Source organism: Asparagus officinalis, chromosome 8, assembly GCF_001876935.1.
Source record: "Asparagus officinalis chromosome 8, Aspof.V1, whole genome shotgun sequence".
Lineage (NCBI taxonomy): Eukaryota > Viridiplantae > Streptophyta > Magnoliopsida > Asparagales > Asparagaceae > Asparagus > Asparagus officinalis.
In genome coordinates, this window is record NC_033801.1 from 2053311 (window position 1) to 2075172 (window position 21862).

General features: G+C 40.1%; 1 protein-coding gene and 2 pseudogenes across 1 annotated transcript; 1 reads left to right on the plus strand and 2 right to left on the minus strand.

Moving 5' to 3' along the window:
- Positions 1-1264, plus strand: part of LOC109820007 — a 6365-nt pseudogene extending 5101 nt beyond the window's left edge.
- On the minus strand, positions 13732-15405 carry LOC109819462 (annotated as a pseudogene).
- On the minus strand, positions 16205-21625 carry LOC109822874 (mitochondrial carnitine/acylcarnitine carrier-like protein). Its single transcript, XM_020389134.1, has 3 exons — positions 21357-21625; positions 19412-19803; positions 16205-16833 (listed from the first exon to the last, which is right to left on the minus strand). The coding sequence occupies exons 2-3, from the start codon at positions 19801-19803 to the stop codon at positions 16329-16331; spliced, it is 897 nt and encodes a 298-aa protein (XP_020244723.1). The 5' UTR covers positions 21357-21625; the 3' UTR covers positions 16205-16328.

A 21862-nucleotide genomic window follows, 5' to 3' on the forward strand; every position in this document is an offset into this window, starting at 1 on the left:
CGGCGCTCCATTTACAGTGGGTTCTCTACTCCCTCCTTCCCCTAGTTTTCGTTGATTTTATGTTCATGAAAGCTCTATCCCGAAATCTGAAAAAAGATGTTTCTAGTTTTACTGAGTTTGATTTTCGGCAGGCTATGATGACTGTAAGGAGGATGCTAAGAGGTCCTGGGACTTCTTTAATCGGCAAACCATCAATCCACCCGGTTGCTATAGATTTGAAAGGAAAGCCATATGAGTAAGTATCTCCTCTCTATAAAATAAAGAGATTACATCTAATGCGGAACCAAACCATGGTTCTATTACATTTTTCGTAGGAAATTTCATCCTATGAATAATATTTGTTGTGAAAACAAACTTATAATTCGACCTACGTCCACGAGGAATTAATAGGGAACCATAAACCTATCCTCTTCCTTAGCTCTCACCTCAAATTCCTCTCCTGATCAATTACATGTATATGCTACTTAGACGTGAAGCTATTTTGCGACAGGTTGTTACTTCGTGATGCTGAGAAGTTCTTGATGGACGACCTCTATTCCAATCCGGGTCCCATCCAATACAAAGGACCTGGCGCCGATAGCAAGACCATATGCCTTTGCGTTGAGGATCAGGACTACATGGGGAGAGTTAAAGAGCTGCAATCGTATCTAGACAAGGTAAATATTCACTAGTACATTCCCTATTTCAGAACAATCTCTGTACCCATCTTGTTTCAATCTCTATAATGAATCAATACAAATATCAGATATATTGTATTCTTTAATCAAGGTATTCCTATGCTTGGCTCTACACGGTGACCATATCGTGGTTTTTAGGAATTTTTTTTCCTTTCCCAGGACATATATATGCATTGGATTAGGATGATTTTCTCATTTCAGAATTTCTAATTTTTTTTTTCCATTTTTATTATCTGTGCAGGTTAAACAAATAGTGAAGCCTGGTTGTTCTCAAGAGGTTTTGAAGGTTGCTTTGAGTTCCATGGCCTCTGTAGTGGACATCCTCACCTTCATGTCACCTGCGGCAAAACGCCATCTTCCATGAGATTTCCTTCATCTTCACCTAGTTAGCTATGATGTTTACTTTAGCAATTTAAGCCTTGCATCAGTTAGATTTTTCTTTTAAAAATTTTATTTGAGCCTATTCTGCAGCAAGCTGCAAAGTTTTGTTTCTCACGCTGATATTTTTTGATGATTTTTTTTTCTCTGTGGGTCCATTGAGAATGTGAATAATTTGAATTTAATAGTGAGCAAATTTTGACTCTGAAGAGAGTGGGACACTGACTGCTTGTTCAAAGAAGTTAGGTCATCTTATTGTTTTGGGAAATTTATTTGCAGTTCTTCTATGCAACTCTTTTTTAAGAAAGTATGTGATGAATACATAATTGCGTCACGCATTATCCTTTTTTTTTTACCATCAACTTTCAACATTCCAATATCTACGGGTGCATTTATAATAAACTGTGTTACTCTCAGGAACATGTATCATCTTCCCTTTCTATATGCACCGACAAATATAAGAGAATTTATCATCCATTTAAAAATCAACACACTTCAGAAAATAGAATCTGAATGTAGCAGATTTCACGTATTAAGTTAGCATGATCAAACTGTTACTACAATCTGGAGGATTAAAATTAGAAACTACGACAATGGATAATATATCATGAACATTTTTCAATCATGTTGGCAAAAAATTTGTATAGCATTAAAAAACAACAGAAAATCTATGAATCAAACCCAGACTAAATTAGAATATGGGGAGTGTTAGTCAAAGAAGGGGGGAGGACTTCTCTGATTGAGAGAAGCAAACGGCCAAAAATAAAAAGGAGCCGCCCACATTTTTTTTTACTGCAACCACCGCCCAAAGAAACCTAGCCATCATCTTTTGACAAAGCATCAAAAGAGGATAGGTGAGCGGGTCCCAGAGCAAGAAAACAATTGTACGTGGACCCATCGCGGGCCCACCACTAATAAAATATTGATGCATAATATTTTTCCAAACACTATAAATAGACCTCAAACTCTTAAGGAAATCTCATCCCAGAAACAACTCCTCTTATAGAAGAGCAAGAGAGAGAAAAGAGAGGCTTAGAGAAAAGTCTTTGTGAGAGAAAATTATGAGCAATTTTCAGAGTGGGATTGAGTTGTGAGAAAATTGAGAGTGTTGTAAAATTTCTCTTCATAGTGAAAGATCTGCAGCAGCCCGTGGACGTAGGCAATTTTGTACCGAACCACGTAAATCTTGCGTGTCCCCCATTTTACGCATTTATTTTGCTTCCTCTTAAGTCTGGAAATAGGGGAATCTGAGTAATCTCCCAACAACTGGTATCAGAGCTCTGGTTGTGACGTCTGTCAAATTTCTGCGAGATTACTATTCACATGAATAGTGAATTTCATGAATAGTGAAATTTTGCCGGCGATATCGACTTGTCGACAGAGGTGTTTTAATACACGGTGGTTCGCAGAAATTGTCAGAAACGATCCAGAGGAAGTCAGATTCGAGTGGGAGCGATGACTACAAATGAAGGGAAGGTGAAAATTAAAAAGTTCGATGGTACGGACTTTGGCTTTTGGAAGATGCAGATCGAAGATTATCTGTACCAGAAGAAGCTGTATCAACCTCTCTCAGTAAGTAAGCCAGATGATATGAAGGATGAAGAGTGGGCTCTTCTCGACAGACAAGCCCTTGGAGTTATCCGATTGACGTTATCCCGCAATGTTGCTTTCAACATAGCAAAGGAAAAGACCATGACGGGTCTTATGGCGGCTCTCTGCAGCATGTATGAGAAGTCATCTGCCTCAAACAAAGTTCACTTAATGAGGCGGCTGTTCAATTTGCGGATGATAGAAGGCGCATCGATAGCTCAACATCTCAATGAACTCAACATAGTCACAACCCAGTTGAGTTCAGTTGGGATTGAGTTTGATGAGGAAGTTCGAGTATTGATTCTTTTGTCTTCCCTACCAAAAAGCTAGAACGCTACAGTCACGGCTGTGAGTAGCTCATCGGGAAGCAACAAGTTAAAGTTCGATGACGTTTGTGATCTGGTTCTTAGTGAAGAAATTCGGCGGAGACAATCATGTGAACACGTGAAGTGAGTGGGGCCCAACCATGTGAATCATGAGGTGGAGAATTGTTCCAGCGGACAAAGAAAAAGAACCGGTTTCGTTCGTGTTCGCGGCCCACAAAGAAACAATATAAAAACCCTCATAGGGTTTTGTGAAGGCAAGCAAGTGAAGGGGTTCTTTTGGCGGCAGCAAAAGAAAATTGCAGGAAGCGAAGGAGGGTTTTTTGGTTTGTGCGGCTTCGGGCGAATTCCTTTGCGGCTACAGAGAGGGTGCAAAAGAAAAAGAAAAGAAGAGGTTTTTCTTTTTAGGGTTTTGTGCATCCTTTTGTGAGAGTTTATTTGTATGAGAAATTTGAGAGTTTGTTTGAGGGTTTAGTTTGTGAGTGATTGTAAACCCTAGTTGTAATCTCTCCCTCTATTAGTAGATCTCTCCCCTCCTTGCCCCGTGGACGTAGGCAATTTGCCGAACCACGTAAAAATTGGTTGTACTGCTTTTGTGTGATTTGTAATAGCTTTTAGGTTCCCTCGACGCGCAGTCCTAGAGCTGACGAGAGGAAGAGCAAATATCCCACTTTGATGGGATATTAGGCTTCAGATTCTTGTTCCCTTTGAGAAATAAGAATTCTTATTGCGACCTAACTCTTGTTGTGCTGCCGAAGTGCTGCCAAAATTTCCGTTGCGCGCAACAAGTGGGGGTGCAAAAGAAAAAGAAAAGAAGAGGTTTTTCTTTTTAGGGTTTTGTGCATCCTTTTGTGAGAGTTTATTTGTATGAGGGATTTGAGAGTTTGTTTGAGGGTTTAGTTTGTGAGTGATTGTAAACCCTAGTTGTAATCTCTTCCTCTATTAGTAGATCTCCCCCCCTCCTTGCCCCGTGGACGTAGGCAATTTGCCGAACCACGTAAAAATTAGTTTTACTGCTTTTGTGTGATTTGTAATAGCTTTTAGGTTCCCTCGACGCGCAGTCCTAGAGCTGACGAGAGGAAGAGCAAATATCCCACTTTGATGGGATATTAGGCTTCAGATTCTTGTTCCCTTTGAAAAACAAGAATTCTTATTGCGACCTAACTCTTGTTGTGCTGCCGAAATTTTTGTTGCACGCAACAAGTGGTATCAGAGCCCAGATTTCAGATCTAGGGTTAGGTGGAGAAAGATTCAGTTGGAAGCTTGGTTCTTGGAGTTCTAGGCTTCGGTGGAGATAGCATTAGGAGTTGCCGTTGGAGATTTCGCTTTCCTCGTGTGGATAGGAGATCTATTTGGAATCCGATCTAGGGTTCAGTTGGGTGGTTCCTAATTCTATCAAATTTATTCTTTCTCTACAATTTGGAGTTAGTTTGCAATGAGAGAAGAAGGTGAAAGCAGTAAATCGATGGCGAGTACAATACAAGTTGGTTTTCAGAACACTAAGATTAGTGTGGTGAAGTATGACGGCAAAATCAACTTTGGTTTGTGGATGAGCGACGTACAGGATACGCTCAATGCTCAGAATTTGGAAGAGACCATCATGATCCATGAGAGGCCACCTAAATATGAAGAGGCGATATGGGAGAAAATGAATAGGAACGCTTGTGGGGTGATCAGGTCATGTTTGGAACAGGAGCTGAAATATGATGTGATTGGGGTGGCGTCTGCAATGAAGATGTGGGAAATTCTCAACAATAAGTATCTCACAAAGAGTGTTGAGAACAGGTTGCACTTGCTGCGAAGACTCTTCAGATTTCAGATGTCCAGAGGCACCTCGCTAGCGGCTCATGTGAACAACTATACGAAGTTGTTGTCGGACTTGGCGAATGTTGATGAGAAGATATCGGATGAGTACAAGGCGATTATTTTGTTGGGCTCCTTACCGGATGAGGAGTATGATACCTTCGTGCTCACTTTGTTGAACGGGAGATCTTCTATCAGCTATAGTGAAGTGACTAACGCTTTGACAAATTACGATTTGAGGAGGAAGGATAAGGAGACTTCCCGCGCTAGTACTTCAGGAGAGGCCTTGTCGACGAGAGGTAGAAGCCCATATCCGAAAGGTGGTAATAGAGGAAGGTCAAAGTCTAGAGGCCGCCACCAATTAACAAAGAACCAATGTGCATTCTGCAAGGAGCAGGGACATTGGAAGAGAGACTGCCCGAAGCTCAAAGAGAAGGAGAATAGCAAGAAAAAGGGCCCGAAGGCCAATGATGTGAATGTTGTTGTTTGTGGGAAAATTTGCAGTAAAAAGACAATAAAGGAAAATTTGATTTGTATTCCATCTTTTGAGAAAGTCGACGGGGGCGTTGTTGTCATGGGAAATGATCAATCCTGTGGCGTTTGTGGGATAGGTACCGTACGGATTCGGATGCACGATGGAGTAGTCCGTGAGTTGAAGGAGGTGAGATTTGTTCCTCAACTGAAGAAAAATCTTATCTCAGTTGGAGCTTTGGAGGCGAAGGGATTCAAGGTGACCTTTGAGAATGCTGTAGCAATGGTTACTAAGGGATCGTTGGTGGTGATGAAGGGAGTCCGTAATTAAAACTTATATTATCTGAAGGGGAGCACCGAGATTGGCCAGGTTGCTTCGGCGATTTCAGAGGCGGACATGAGCAGACTTTGGCACTACAGGCTAGGGCATACAGGTGAAAAGTCACTGCAGGCATTGTGCAAGCAGGGGCTATTGAAGGGAGCCAAGAGTGGGAAGATTGAGTTCTGTGAGCACTGTGTTCTTGGCAAGAAGACGAAGGTGAAGTTCGGGACGGCCATTCATAGGACGAGGGGCATCTTGGACTACGTGCACACAGATGTTTGGGGTCCCACTAAGACGGCATCACTTGGTGGTCGACATTGGTTCGTCACTTTTGTAGATGACTATTCTAGGCGTTGTTGGGTGTACACCATGACGAAGAAGAGTGAAGTCCTAGATTTGTTTGTGGAGTGGAAGAAGAGATTGGAACTGCAGACTGGGAGAAAGATCAAGACGTTGCGATCCGACAACGGTGGTGAGTATACTTCTGACCCCTTTCAGCAGCTATGTCGAGACGAGGGCATAGAGAGACACTTCACAGTTAGTCATACACCGTAGCAAAATTGGATGACAGAGAGGTTGAATCGGTCTTTACTAGAGAAGATCTGATGCTTATTGTCGCAGAGTGGTTTGGAGAAGATCTTTTGGGCTGAGGCACTTACATATGCGAGCCACCTCATTAATAGGCTGCCTTCATCTGCGATTGAGGGGAAAACCCCTATGGAGATGTGGTCGGGAAAGCCAGCACATGACTATGACCAGCTCAAGGTATTCGGGTGCCCTGCATATTATCATTTTAGAACTGATAAATTGGAACCTCGAGCTAGGAAGGCCATATTTGTAGGATTCAAGCGTGGTGTCAAGGGATACAAGCTTTGGGATCCAGTTGATAAGAAGATTGTGCTGAGTAGGGACGTCACGTTTGATGAAGCTTCTATCTTGAAGCTTTCCAGCTCTCATCAGGTGGAGAGCGATCCGACAGAGGAGATATCGCAGGTGGTGGAGATCGATGCAGCTCCACATTGTCCAGATGGTACAGTATCCATGCAGGTGCCGACTGAGGTGACACCAGGCGAGCACGACGGTAACACGGAGGATACGAGTACAAATGTGCAGGATCAGGAACCGACGACACAGGTTCAAGATTCAATTGCGGTTCGGAGACAGAGGAGAAACATACAGATGCCAGCACGGTATACCGACACAGTTGCGTATGCACTTCCGGTGAAGAGTATCGATGAGTTAGTGCCTACTATATTCAGAGAGGCCGAGCAGAGTTCGGAGGCTGATTCGTGGCAGGTGGCTATGCAGGAGGAGATGGAATCTCTTCATAAGAACGATATATGGGAGCTTGTTGAGCTTCCAAAGGGGCGGAAGGCAATTGGTTGCAAGTGGGTATACACGAAGAAGGAGGGCATTGAAGGCACTCCGTTGAGATTCAAGGCTAGGGTTGGTTGCGAAGGGCTATGCACAGGAGGAAGGTATTGACTATAATGAGGTTTTCTCTCCGGTGGTGAAGCATTCTTCGATTCGGATTTTGCTAGCTTTGGTTGCACAGTATGGTTTGGAGTTAGATCAGTTGGATGTGAAGACGGCATTTCTTCATGGTGATATTGATGAAGAAATATATATGACTCAGCCATTGGGATTCCGAGCTGTAGGGAAGGAAAAATTAGTTTGCAAACTGAAGAAATCGCTATACGGTTTGAAGCAGTCTCCTCGACAGTGGTATAGACGATTCGATGGTTTTATGATTGGTCATTCGTACACTCGGAGCCAGTTTGATACTTGCATATATTTTCGCAAGTTAAAAGGAGGTGCGTACATTTATTTGTTGCTTTATGTCGATGACATGTTGGTTGCATCTACTTCCAGGTCGGCTATAGATGAGTTGAAAGTTCAGCTTTCAAATGAGTTTGAGATGAAGGACTTGGGTGAGGCGAAACGCATTTTAGGGATGGAGATCGGCAGAGACAAAAAAAAGGGCAGAATTTGTTTGACACAGGTGGCTTATTTGAAGAAAGTTCTACAGCGATTCCATGTTAGCATGGATACGAAGCCAGTTAGTGTACCATTGGGAGCCCATTTGAAGCTTTCAGCTGGTCTTTCACCGAAGTCAGTTGAAGATCGTGAGTTGATGTCGAAGACTCCATATGCGAGTGCGGTTGGGAACTTGATGTATGCGATGGTATGTACGAGGCCGGATTTATCACAGGCGGTAAGCATGGTATCGAGATACATGCACGATCCAGGAGTGAGTCATTGGGACGCCGTGAAATGGATTTTGAGGTACATTAGAAGTACGCTCAATGTTGGTTTAGTTTATGAGCGGGACACTACAGGTGGACAGCTATGCATTGGTTATGTTGATTCGGATTATGCCGGGGATTTGGATAAGCGCCGATCTACGACGGGGTATGTGTTCACTTTGACCCGTGCGCCGGTGTGTTGGAGATGCACCTTACAGTCGACGGTGGCTTTGTCTATGACGGAGGCAGAGTATATGGCAGTTACAGAGGCTGTAAAGGAGGCTATTTGGCTTCGAGGACTTTTGGAGGAACTTGGTATATCGCAGAGGTCCGTCACTATTCATTGTGATAGCATGAGTGCTATCTATTTGGCGAAGAATCAGGTTTTTCATGCGAGGACGAAGCACATTGACGTTCGTTATCACTTCGTTCGGGATGTTCTTGAAGATGGCGATGTGGAGATTGTGAAAGTCCACACGAAGGATAATCCGGCGGATATGCTCACTAAGGTAGTTCCGAGCAACAAGTTTGATCATTGTCGAAACTTATTGCATATTCGTGACTGTTGAGGCCGTTGGCGGCCATTTTGGATGAACTACGTTCGGCTTGATTCCTTGGGTAAGAGGATACGTAGGCAGTCTTTCAGATGCAGCCGATTTGGTGAGCGACATCGACATTTGGGATGAGTGTTCGCACTCCCATTTGGGTCTCAGCAAGTGAGGCATTTGGTGTAGTCGGTGTAGGCTCAGTTTGATTTGGTGAGTAGACACTATTTGGTTTGGGTTGAGTGTTTGCACTCCCATTTGGGTCTCGACCTGTTGTGGATGGAGTCCGTTGTCATGATTCCGTTGCCATGGCGTACTTGATACAACAAGTGAGGCATTTGGTTTGGTTGGTGTCGGCTCAGTTTTGGGAAAACTTCACCGAGGTGGAGAATTGTGAACACGTGAAGTGAGTGGGGCCCAACCATGTGAATCATGAGGTGGAGAATTGTTCCAGCGGACAAAGAAAAAGAACCGGTTTCGTTCGTGTTCGTGGCCCACAAAGAAACAATATAAAAACCCTCATAGGGTTTTGTGAAGGCAAGCAAGTGGAGGGGTTCTTTTGGCGGCAGCAAAAGAAAATTGCAGGAAGCGAAGGAGGGTTTTTGGTTTGTGCGGCTTCGGGCGAATTCCTTTGCGGCTACAGAGAGGGTGCAAAAGAAAAAGAAAAGAAGAGGTTTTTCTTTTTAGGGTTTTGTGCATCCTTTTGTGAGAGTTTATTTGTATAAGGGATTTGAGAGTTTGTTTGAGGGTTTAGTTTGTGAGTGATTGTAAACCCTAGTTGTAATCTCTCCCTCTATTAGTAGATCTCCCCCCTCCTTGCCCCGGGGACGTAGGTAATTTGCCGAATCACGTAAAAATTGGTTGTACTGTTTTTGTGTGATTTGTAATAGCTTTTAGGTTCCCTCGACGCGCAGTCCTAGAGCTGACGAGAGGAAGAGCAAATATCCCACTTTGATGGGATATTAGGCTTCAGATTCTTGTTCCGTTTGAGAAACAAGAATTTTTATTGCGACCTAACTCTTGTTGTGCTGCTGAAGTACTGCCGAAATTTCCGTTGCGCGCAACAAATCAGGTGAAGCTTCAACCTCCTCAGCTTTACACACGGAGTCTAGGGGAAGAACTTCAGAAAGAAGTTCAAATCATGGCAGATCAAAATCTAGAAGGAGCAAATCTAGATTAGGAAAGAAAGACTTCAAGTGCTACAATTGTGGCAAGAAGGGTCATTTTAAGAGGGAGTGCCGGGCACCAAAGAAAAATACCGGCGCACAGGAGACTGCCAACGTGACCGAGGAAGGAGGTGATGCTATGATTCTAAGCGTCAACAGTTCGATTGAATCATGGATTCTTGATTCAGGGGCATCCTTTCACTCCACCCCATGCCGAGAAATCATGGAGAACTACGTCAGCGGTGATTTCGGAAAGGTACATCTAGCAGATGATGAAACCTTGAAGATTGTTGGCAAGGGAGACATCCAATTAAAATTGCCAAATCAGACCACATGGAAGTTACAAGGAGTGAAACATATTCCTGGTCTTAGAAGAAATTTAATCTTTGTGGGACAGCTTGATGGAGAGGGTTATTGTACAACCTTCTCGGGTCATGAATGAAAGATTACCAAAGGAACACTCGTCATTGCTCGAGGTAAGAAAAATAGTACTCTCTATATAATCTCTAACTTAGAGAATATCATTGCAGTAACAGATGCAGATGAAAAATCAAACCTATGGCACCAAAGGTTTGACCATATGAGCGAGAAAGGGATGAAGACACTTCTGTCAAAAGGGAAGCTGCCGGATCTGAAGAATGTAGATGTCGGCTTATGCGAGAATTGCATCTTTGGCAAACAGAAGAAAGTCAGTTTGGCAAAGATTGGCAAGACACCCAAGACAGAAAGGTTAGAATTGGTTCATACCGACGTATGGGGGCCATCTCCAGTTTCATCTCTTGCAGGCTCACTGTACTATGTCACCTTCATTGATGATTCTACAAGAAAGGTAGGGGTCTATTTTCTAAAGAAGAAATCAGAAGTCTTTGATACCTTCAGAAAATAAAAGGCCATGGTAAAAAATAAAATTGATCTGAAGATAAAGCGGTTGAGGTCAGACAACGGAGGAGAGTACAAAGACAGTAGATTCAAAGAGTTTTGCATAAACAACGGGATCAAGATGGACTCACTCATGTCAAATCAGACGTGGGACTTAGCTGAATTACCACCAGGTAAGAAAGCTCTGCATAACAAATGGATTTACAGGATCAAAGAAGAACATAATGGGAACAAGCGCTACAAGGCAAGATTGGTTGTCAAAGGCTTTCAGCAAAAGGAAGGTATCGATTACAATGAAATTTTTTCTCCGGTCGTGAAACTGACTACAATCAGATTAGTGTTGAAAATTGTAGCTGCTGAGAATTTACATCTTGAACAGTTAGATGTAAAAACATCTTTCCTTCATGGTGATTTGAAGGAGGAGATCTATATGAAGCAACCAGAAGGCTTCATAAATGCAGGCAAGGAAAATCTAGTATGTCGTTTGAAGAAGAGCTTGTATGGATTGAAACAAGCTCCCAGATAGTGGTACAAGAAATTTGACAGCTTTATGAGCATCGACGGTTTCACTAGATGCCAAGCAGATCATTGTTGCTATCTCAAGAGGTTTGACAATAGCTTCATTATTTTATTGTTATACGTTGATGACATGCTCGTTGCAGGATCAGATCTGCAAGAGATTATAAATTTGAAGCAAAAATTATCAAAGCAGTTCGCAATGAAAGATCTTGGCGTTGCAAAGCAGATTCTTGGAATGAGGATCAAGAGAGACACAAAGTCTAGGACCTTGATGTTATCACAGGCTGAGTACATCAACAAAGTACTCTCTAGGTTCAACATGCAAGATGCGAAACCAGTGGGTACACCTTTAGGTGTTCATTTCAGACTTTCCAAAGAATAGACACCGAAGACAGAGGAAAAGCGTGCACACATGGCGAAGGTCCTGTACGCCTCAGCAATTGGAAGTCTGATGTATGTCATGGTCTGTACAAGACCAGATATTGCTCAAGCAGTGGGAGCTGTTAGCAGATACATGAATGATCCAGGCAAGGTACACTGGGAAGCAGTCAAATGGATCCTCAGATATCTACGGGGCACCAAAGGTAAAGCACTTTGTTTCAAAGATGGAGATACAATACTAACAGGCTATGTAGATGTTGATTTAGCAGGAAATGTTGATATTAGAAAGAGCACTACAGGGTATGTATATACTCTAGGAGGTACTGCAGTGAGTTGGGCTTCTCAATTGCAGAAGATAGTTGCTCTCTCCACAACTGAAGCAAAATATGTCGCTGTTACAGAAGCCAGCAAGGAAATGGTGTGGCTTCAAAGTTTCTTGGATGAATTAGGCAAGAAACAAGAAAACAATGTTTTATACTGCGACAGTCAAAGTGCTATTCATCTAGCGAAGAATCCGTCTTTCCATTCCAGAACGAAGCACATACAGATGCGGTATCATTTTATCCGGTCACTTCTGGAAGATGGAATTTTGAAGCTTAAAAAGATCAGTGGAGCTCAAAATCCGGCAGACATGCTGATAAAGACGGTGACTACTGATAAACTGAAGCTGTGTTCAGCTTCAGTTGACCTGCAATAGTATCAAGACCGGGGAAGAGCTGCTGCATAGATCGAGATGTGAAGACAGATTGAAATCAGTCTTCAAATGGGAGATTGTTAGTCAAAGAAGGGAGGATGACTTCTCTGATTGAGAGAACCAAACGACCAAAAATAAAAAGGAGCCACCCACATGTTTTGAAGGAGCCGCCCACATTTTTTTTTGACTGCAACCACCGCCCAAAGAAACCAAGCCAGCATCTTTTGACAAAGCATCAAAAGAGGATAGGTGAGCGGGTCCCAGAGCAAGAAAACAATTGTACGTGGGCCCCATCGCGGGCCCATCACTAATAAAATATTGATGCATAGTATTTTTCCAAACACTATGAATAGACCTCAAACTCTTAAGAAAATCTCATCCCAGAAACAACTCCTCTTATAGAAGAGCAACAGAGAGAAAAGAGAGGCTTAGAGAAAAGTCTTTGTGAGAGAAAATTGTGAGCAATTTTCAGAGTGGGATTGAGTTGTGAGAAAATTAAGAGTGTTGTAAAATTTCTCTTCATAGTGAAAGATCTGCAGCAGCCCGTGGACGTAGGCAATTTTGTGCCGAACCACGTAAATCTTACGTGTCCCCCATTTTACGCATTTATTTCGCTTCCTCTTAAGTCTGGAAATAGGGGAATCTGAGTAATCTCCCAACAGGGAGGACAGGGATGTATTGCAAGTATTAAGAAAGTTAAGTAATGTCACCTGATCCAGATTCCTCGATAGAGCAGGTTTTCTCAAAATTCAATCATCTCAGATTACCAAGATGGCTGACAAGCAAAGGAATAGGAAATGGTCCAAGCTATTCTTGCAGTCATTATCGTTAACCGAGGAGGTAATCTGCCAGCTTGAGGTTTCAAGCTCTGTTCATGTTACTTTTGGTCCTGAGTTGTGAAACATATTTCTCTTTGATGCTGGGTATGGTATGGTTTTCTTTTACATTATATAAGTTTCATTGTGTAAGTTTGCTGTGGAGATGGTACTCAGAAGAGGTCCTCTGCTGCCGTTTTTATTTTTATTTTTATTCTTCGTTTTATTTTTCTGTTCAGGGAGAGGCGCTTCGCAGACGGAGTGCGTTCATTTGGATATGCACTCATTTCGATGCACAGTTTTATGCATCAGGAGAGGGAGTGTTACAGGTCAAGTGTATAGTGTTTTGATATTGAATTTATGAGGATGTTGTTTTATGTTTTCAGATGACTTTCTTCTCGGTGGTTTAATTCAGTGTGAATAATTTTGCTTTTGTGAATAGTCCCTCATCTGGTTTATGCACTCTTCTACCGAGCTTAACTTTATTTCGCCCATGTGGCATTTTGTATGATTTTGATATTTTGTGAGAGGAATGCTATATTTTGTATCTATATGTGTCATTATTAAACTCTTTTTAATGAATCGCGGGGGCGCGGGGGAGGGGGGGATCTCCCACTGTTTTTATCACCCAATTTTTTTTTTTGTTTTTTGTTTTTGTGGTTAAATTATGCATTGCAAGTTTGATCTCGTTGGTAAGGATTACTCCTTTTGACATAAGTGATGGATCTATAATTGTGTCATCCTCTCTCTGAGCTCTCATGTGCAGGCACCAACAAAATATAAGAGATTTCTCATTTCGTTTAAACATCAAAGCTCAACACAAAGTAGAGTTTACGTGCAGATATTCATGTAAATAAAGTAACACAATCAAACTTTACTAACAATCTGGAGGATTATATATTAGAAACTACAATAGCCATGGAGTTCCTCTTCCAGAGAGAACACTAGAATTTTAACACAATGAATATATCGTAAACACTTTTCAACCATGTTGGCAATAAATTCGTATAGCATTAAAAAAAAATAGAAATACTATGAATCAAATCAGTCTAAGTTAGATCTCACCATCTCATCACCCAAGAAACAAGCTCCATAGGCAGGAAAACTTCTAGCAAAAGCCGGTCCAAACCCTTTATAAAGACCCTTAATCCCTCGCGAGGCAAAAATTTTCTTCAAGGCGTCGACTGAACCTGAAAACTTCGGATTCTTATAATCATCAACCTGAATCAAACTCTTAACAACATCGGTTGGATAAACTGAGACTTAAGGAACAAGTTCCAGCCAATCCTCCAGCCAAAACCAGAGAACCATTGCCGAGCTCAGAGGCATTATTTTCCCCAGCAAAATATTGCTTGAGAGTTTCATAGACACCGAAAACAACAGCATTACCAACGACTTCGCGGACCAAGGTTGGGATGAAGCCAGAGACCTCTGACGCCACCTTCGGATCTTACGACTTGTGGTAGTGGAGGTAGATTCTGATAAGGGATTTTGATCCTGTAACCTGTTCTGCAATGTAAACGGAACAAAATGAAGGCAGGCAGAAGAAAATCCCTTATAATTCATTAAATGGACACAATCCTTTTGCACGCTCTAACCTGCATTTTATCAATTCAGTTGGACAGGCAAGAAATGAAAGCGCAACTCCAGCATCAGCGCCAAAAACAACTTGCTGCTTCGCCGAGAGAACAGCACCAGGTTCATACCTCAACAGCGATTCCATCTGCGCCCTGAGCGCAAATAGAATGGCATTGAAGCCAGCCACAGTAGCAAGTGGAGCTCCCATCCCTTTATACAAGCCTTTTACTCCTTAACTGGCAATTGTTTTCTTTACAGCATCCATAGCACCATAATACTTTGGGAGTTTTCCAGGAATTGGAGCAGGCTGGCTCTGGAGCATGACTTTGATTGTATCGAAGGGGTGACCAGCGACGAGCTGAGCTGCCCCTCCAACTGTTCCGGCTGTCAGGTCCTTAGCATATTCAAAATTGATCGGGTGAAGTTCTGTGTCTAAATTTCCTTTCAACTACTCTAATTGGTAATTTTTTGTTTTCGTAATATGTGCTGTTTCCTGGCAAGCAACAACCTTTTCGAAATTTTCTCGATGTTAGCAGTTGAGAAGCATATTGCACCTTGCTTGAGATATGATTGAACGAGAAGAAGTTGCGTAGATTTAGTACCGAAATCAAAAGGAGGTTAGCGGCGATACTGCTACAAGCATTGAACGGATACAGACAGGGAGATGATATTCAGATACAAACTAAGCTTACTATACAGCAAGCAATAACCTCAAACTGCTGATTGAAAGACAACATGGATTCAGTTTTATGGATGAAAATCAATTGAAGACATCAAATCCCTGATTTATATAAACACCACCTCCTAATTACTGAAGATTGGAACCACACAACAATATAACAAACATCAAGCTTACAGTAAAGCATATGAAAATTACCATGAGAAAGTGAACATTGCAATAGTAAGCAGATGAATAAAAAGAGGTAAGAAAGTTTACCAGAAACCCAGAAGCTCTCCCACCTCTTCCTCTCTCTTCTTGCACCAGTGCTATGTATTTGAATGCTTGAAGTAAAAGCATTTATTTATTAAAAAAAAAACTTTAGGAAAGAGTAATAGATACATTTTAATTTAATTTGAGAGGCCGATCCAAACATGTGACAAAAAGTCTAACGCTGATAAAAGCATGCAAGGATGGCCATTCATCTCATGGACTTGTAATTTTTTTTTTAAATATTTAGTTGGTTTGTTAACTTCCGTGAAAGCTTATTTCTCTTGTATGATATGATTATTAGTTGATTTTATTAGCTTTAGCAATTGATTTTCATTTCTTTAATTCAAAATCCTCTGTTATTTAATAGATTGTTCATGATTAGTTTTGAGCAAGAAATAGGCAATGACACTTCAATTCTTCAGATCTATGATATGGGATTTAGAGCAGGTGGACCCCCTGGCAGGCTCCAAATACTATGGCAATAAAATCCAAGTTGGAAGTATTTTATTTATGCTTTCATGACCTTGTTTTATAGGAAAAATTTACAAAATAGACCTATTTTGCTAAATATTTAGTAAAACGGTATGTTTTGCTAAATATTTAGCAATTAGGTCTATTTTGCAAATTTCTTCTGTTTTATAGGTAAGCATTACTTTTTTGCCCCTGTATTTATGAGGTGGTTATATAATTATTTACAGCGATTAAAACAGTAACGTCACTATATTTTTTTCCCTCCAGTTCTGTAAGCACCAACAAATAATGACTCTCATTTAATTTGCTTGATCTCTAACAGAGATTTCTCATCTTTGGAAACACCAAATTAAGCACAACAGACATAGAAGCTGAATGCAAGATACTCAGAGTAACAACAATAACATGATCAAAATGTTACCAATAATCTGGAGGAATAGTATTAGAAAAGACTAAAAGTATATCAAGAATATTTTGCAACCGTATTGGGAATAAATTCATGTAATGTTGAAAAAATAATATGAAGCCTAGGATCCATATCATCCTAAGTTAGACCTCACCATCTCATAAACCAAGAAACAAGCTGCATTAGCAGGAACACTTCTAGCCATAGCAGGACTAAACCCTTTATAAAGACCCTTGATCCCTTGCGACGCGAAAATTTTCTTGAAGGCATCGATCGAGCCTGAAAACTTTGGATTCTTGTAATCATCAACCTGAATTACGCTCTTAACAACATCGGTTGGATAAACCGTTAGCCAGAAGGAAGCTCCAGCTAAGCCTCCGGCCAAAACTAAAGAACCTTTGCTAAGCTCGGAGGTGTTGGTTCCTCCAGCGAGATATTGCTTTAAGGCTTCATAGACGCCAAAGACGACAGCGTTTCCAGGGACTTCACGGGCTAAGGTTGGGCCAAGGCCTGTAAAGAGACCTCTGAGGCCACCTTCGGATTTTAGGACGTGTTTTGCAACATCCATTGGGCCTCGGTATTTTAGTGTAGTGGTTGAGGAGGTGGATTCTGATAACAAGGCATTTTGTGCTTGTAACCTGTTTGACAGTGGAAGGAGAATGTAGTTAATATTAAGATGTGCTAAGACATGTTCTCAAAGGGAAGAATAAATACAGGAAAGATAAGTTTAGGCCAGACTCAATAAATGTGATTAACAAAAGAAAAAACAACTTTAATGTTATGTAATGTGGGAACATGTGAGTTCAAATGTTTCACCAACATTTTCTAAGGTACTTGCAGATCGGTGAAGTGTAATACTTGGAAACAAATACTATATATGCAAAATGTCTAAATAATTTCTGTTCTCTTTAAGGAATAGCGAAGGAAATATTGGTCTTCATAATTAAACTTCACACTTAATGTCATGGGAAGTATTACTACAACATTCAACACACAAACAAAACTTTCCATAAACATTTTTTTTAAAGCAAAGAAAATGATGGGGAGAACCATGAATATATGACTCATATTCCCCAGAATGTGCACCGCCTACGAATAGGGAGAAATTTCCTGTCACTATATTAGTTGGAATTGGAGGCATCCTACCAATCTCGTAAAAATTACACAAAAGGGGAGATAATATTTCTCATAAGTCGTAAAATGCCATCAAAAGTTTAGGGATGTCCGTGCATGAATAAAATGAACATCCAAGAATTCTCTAAAGTATGGGAAATTCTTTCTCAGCTAAATATTCCGGATGCTAATCATCTGGGGATTGCCAAAGATTTAGAGAATATAGTGAATGGTGATTAACATACATAATGAAATGGCTAAGGAATGCAAACAATTCTTTTCCTGTGCTCAAGACTTTTTTAAAAAAATTCTTGTAGTAACATTATGATGAAAGAAACCAAACCGGCATTCAACCTGCTAGACGATTGCAATTTTCATTAGTTACAACCCAATTTTAATTTATTTTCATCAGTTTCGACCCAATGACAATTAAATTTTCTCATCGAAGATCACAATTTTCATGGGCTATAATCCATATTTTTTGTCACTTTTTGTTCTTTGATTCAATGATAAATAAGTACGCGCACTTCAAAAATCGTGATTATCATGGGCTATAGGCCCACGAGTTTTGTCAAGTTTTGTTCATTGACCCAATGACAAATAAGTATGTGTACCTCGAAAGTTATGATTCTCATGAGCTATAGTCCATAATTTTGTCCATTTTTATTCATTTTAACCTAATAGCAATTAATTATTCAAACTTTAGTTGTCGTGCTTTTCATGGGCACCCACAATTTTTGTTCATAATCATTTATTGTACCTGATGATAACTAATTTTGACTACTTCAAAATTTATAATTTTTTATAGGTCATAACCTATGATTTTGACAATTTTTTTTTGTTTTATCCCAATGGCAAGTAATTGTACTAACTTTAAAATTATCAACTTTCATCGGCTTATACCTACCATCTTTGTCAATTTTTGTTTGTTTCGACCCAAAGACAATTAAGTTTTCTTTTTTTTAATAACAATTTTCTTGGGCTATACTTAACGATTTTTGTCAATTTTTGTTCTTTTACCAATGACTAATAAGTATATGTACCTCAAATTTCATAATTTTCATGGGGTTTAACCCATAAAATTTGTCCACTTTTGTCTATTTTGACCTAATGACAATTAATTAGGTGTACACTTCAAAATTCACAACTTTCATGGACTTTGTCTGTTTTGACCTAATGACAATTAATTAGATGTACTCTTCAAATTTTGCGACTCTCAAGGGCTTTAACTAGTGTTTTTTTGTGCTTTTTCATGTGTTTCGACCCAATGGCTCTGAATTACATGTCCTTAAAATTCTTCATCTTTTATGAGCTATAATCCACAATTTTTGTTAATTTTTGTTAATTTTTGTTAATTTTTGTTAATTTTTGTTTATTTTGGCCTAATAATGAATGAGTATCACACTTTAAAATTCACAACTTTCATTTGTTAACCAACTGTTTTTGTCCATTTTTGTTCATTTCGACCAAATGACAATTAACTAAGCATATTCAAAATTTGCTATTTCATGGCCTATAAACCACAATTTTAGCCTATAAGACATAACTCCTTGACAGTAAACCTCAGCTTTTGGTGGATCAAACATTGAGAATTTAGAAAAGAGAAAGTAATGCTGCTTGGAGGTGTCAGTTTCTATGAAGAGCTCAACAAGCTGTATCTCATAAGGGCCATATGATAAGGAGATCAATCTGGTCTCCATACAACGATGGCTCACAAAATGGAATTATGTGTTCCTAATGTCTACATAAGATGAGGCATAATTCCTTAAAACGTGAAGGCAGATGGAACAAAGCAGTTAAGGGAAGTTGCATGCTTGTTTCTGGTATTAATTGAGAAATACTAAACAAAATCCCTTTTAAGTCTTCATATTATACCCCATCATTTTTAGATAGTAACACTTCACCCCAGATTATACCACATTAACTCTAATTTAAAATGCTATAAACTGCTGAAATACACAGTGGGTTAAAAATATTTAAGTAGGGCATTTTGGTTTGAGTGAAGTTAGAAGCGAATATGTTTAAAATATGGGGTTAAAACTTTGGGCTTACAGGCCAAAAAAAATGTTTGCAAATGACCACATTTATTTTCTAGACACAAACCTGCACTTTATCAATTCAGTTGGACAAGCAAGAAAAGAAACTGCAACTCCAGCCCCAGCACCGCAAACCACTTGTTCCTTCGCCGAGAGAACAGCACCAGGCTCAGACCTCAACAACGACTCCATCTGCCCTCTCACCGAAAAGAGAACTGCATTGAAGACAGCCACAGTAGCAAGTGGAGCTCCCATCCCTTTGTACAATCCCTTAGCACCTTCACCAGCTACTGTTTTCTTTACGGCATCTATAGCACCCGAATACTTTGGGATTTGTCCAGGAAGTGGGACCGGCTGGCTCTGGAGCATGACTTTGATAGTGTCAAAGGGGTGCCCAGCTACAAGCTGAGCCGCTCCTCCAATTGTTCCGGCAGTCAAGTCCTTAGCTACGTTTTCCATCTATGACACCAAAATTAAGGAGTGAATTTCGCAACTCTGATGCTATGCTTAACAAAAAATGGTCATAAAATTAGATGTAATATCAAAAAAAAAAAAAAAGAACTAGGCAAATAAATAGTCTGGTGGCATGATAAGCTAAACTAGGCAATTGCAAGGACTTATTTGCTTCTAAACTAGGCAATGGCAAGAACTTATTTGCTTAGCAAGAATGAACCTAGGAAAATAACAATGCAAGTACTTCAAGAATTGATGATCCAAACCATGCGTCTTAAATATCTCATGCATATCAAGAGGTGGTAAGTATGGTAAGTATAAAACAAGAGAAGGTAAACCTCTCAATCTATCTGAAACTTTAGAAAAAAATAGAAAAATGTTTTGCGTCTATGTTGACAGCAAGGCTAATACTGGATATTAAGTCATAATTAGCGTGGCTCGTCAACCCCTCCATTGTTCTGCCAGTCAAGTAATTTAGCTACTTTCTGATATTGAGAGGTTATGGATGAGAAAACCTTAGCGGCTTAAGATGTTAGTTATGGGCAACATTTTGCTTCTTTCCCCACTTTACCCCTTTTTTCAACACTTTTCTTTGTGGCGTTAAATCTATTAAAATATGATCATTTATCTGCAGCGCAAAAGTAGCTCTAACCAGTTCAAAGTGTAGCGAGACAGAATCACGGATAACGCAGGAGACCAACCCTGCTGACCATATCCGATTTACACTAAACTAGCAACTTTCACCCGCGCAAAATATCACAGAAACTGCCATGAAAGATGTAACCAATATGTTTAACAAATTTCATAATTCGCAGTTGTGGGGGTTAGGAAACCAGTACGGACATCATTTAACTAATAGAAACATGCCCTATAGTTGAGAGGGAAAATAATAATAATAAGATAAAATGCCTTAAGGATCCAAAATATGAGACCAAGTGAGGGGACATGTGAGGTGTCCCCCTCCTATTGCATAATGATCTGGCTTAGGCAATAGCAGTGCTCTTAATCAAATATATGAAACCCAACCTACTTGATTATCCAATCGGACATCTGATCCATCAATCTTGGACTAAGCACAACTGCCGATATAACTAAGCTAACTCTTTATCATTTCCTCCATCCTCTCACGTTTAAAAGCAATCTAGATGGATAACTAAACATGGGTATGATGGTGGAAATAGTAAAATTATCATCCATCGTCAAGCATCAGTAGATGCAAAAAAAAAAAAAAAAGAAGCAAAAAAATCCCCCAAAAAAAGAAATTTCAAACTTCTAAAGCCTTCAGAAGAACAAAACAACTAGTGGGTAGTTGGCATTACTCTAATCTCTTTGAGAAAACTAAACAAAAGGGTGTAGTTTGTCGTTCAATCCAAGGATCCCCACACCAAAAAACTGAAAATGAATTGATATAGGAACTATCCCTTGTTCCAAGCATTTGATCTAATGATAGAATTTTTTTTAAAAAAACTAATAATCAATCCATAAGCCCAGAAGGGCACAAATCATTGAAATTGCCAGAAACCCAAAATAGACGAATAAAGAAGGGGCACGAAGTTTACCAGAAACCCAAAAAGCTCCCACCTTTCTCTCTTCCTTGCTGTGTATGAGAGAGAGAGAGGAGCACCAGCGCTTCGTATTTAAATACTTGAAGAAATGTATTCTTTGTGCTTCCCCATATTAGTCATATTAGTTAATTTTAGATCTTTAATATTAGTCGCCCAGATCATTGAAATTGCTACGACCCCCTCCCCACTCGATTATTTAATCTTGCTACACTTGCTCCTGATCGGATGATCAACTCGAAACCACTTTATAAGAACTAGAGAAGGTAATAGCAATTTTGATAATTTAAATGACTAAATTGAAATAACTTATAATAACAATTGGGACTAATGTAGAAAAAAAAAACCAATTATTATTAATTGTAGCAGAATATATTTTAGTAAAGACAGCAGAATACATTTGGTTTGAGAGGGGTGACGAGGCTAACACTAATATGGAAAAGATGCGTACAGATTCGAAGTCCACCACCATCAGGTTTGGCTTCATTTGGTAGGTAGCCCCC

Excerpts from the sequence above, each read along its gene's own strand:
- LOC109822874 (XM_020389134.1), bottom strand. The coding sequence starts at position 19,803 with ATGGAAAACGTAGCTAAGGACTTGACTGCCGGAACAATTGGAGGAGCG. Across the intron at positions 16,834-19,411 it reads ACTGAATTGATAAAGTGCAG|GTTACAAGCACAAAATGCCT; the intron begins GTTTGTGTCTAG and ends ACTGTCAAACAG.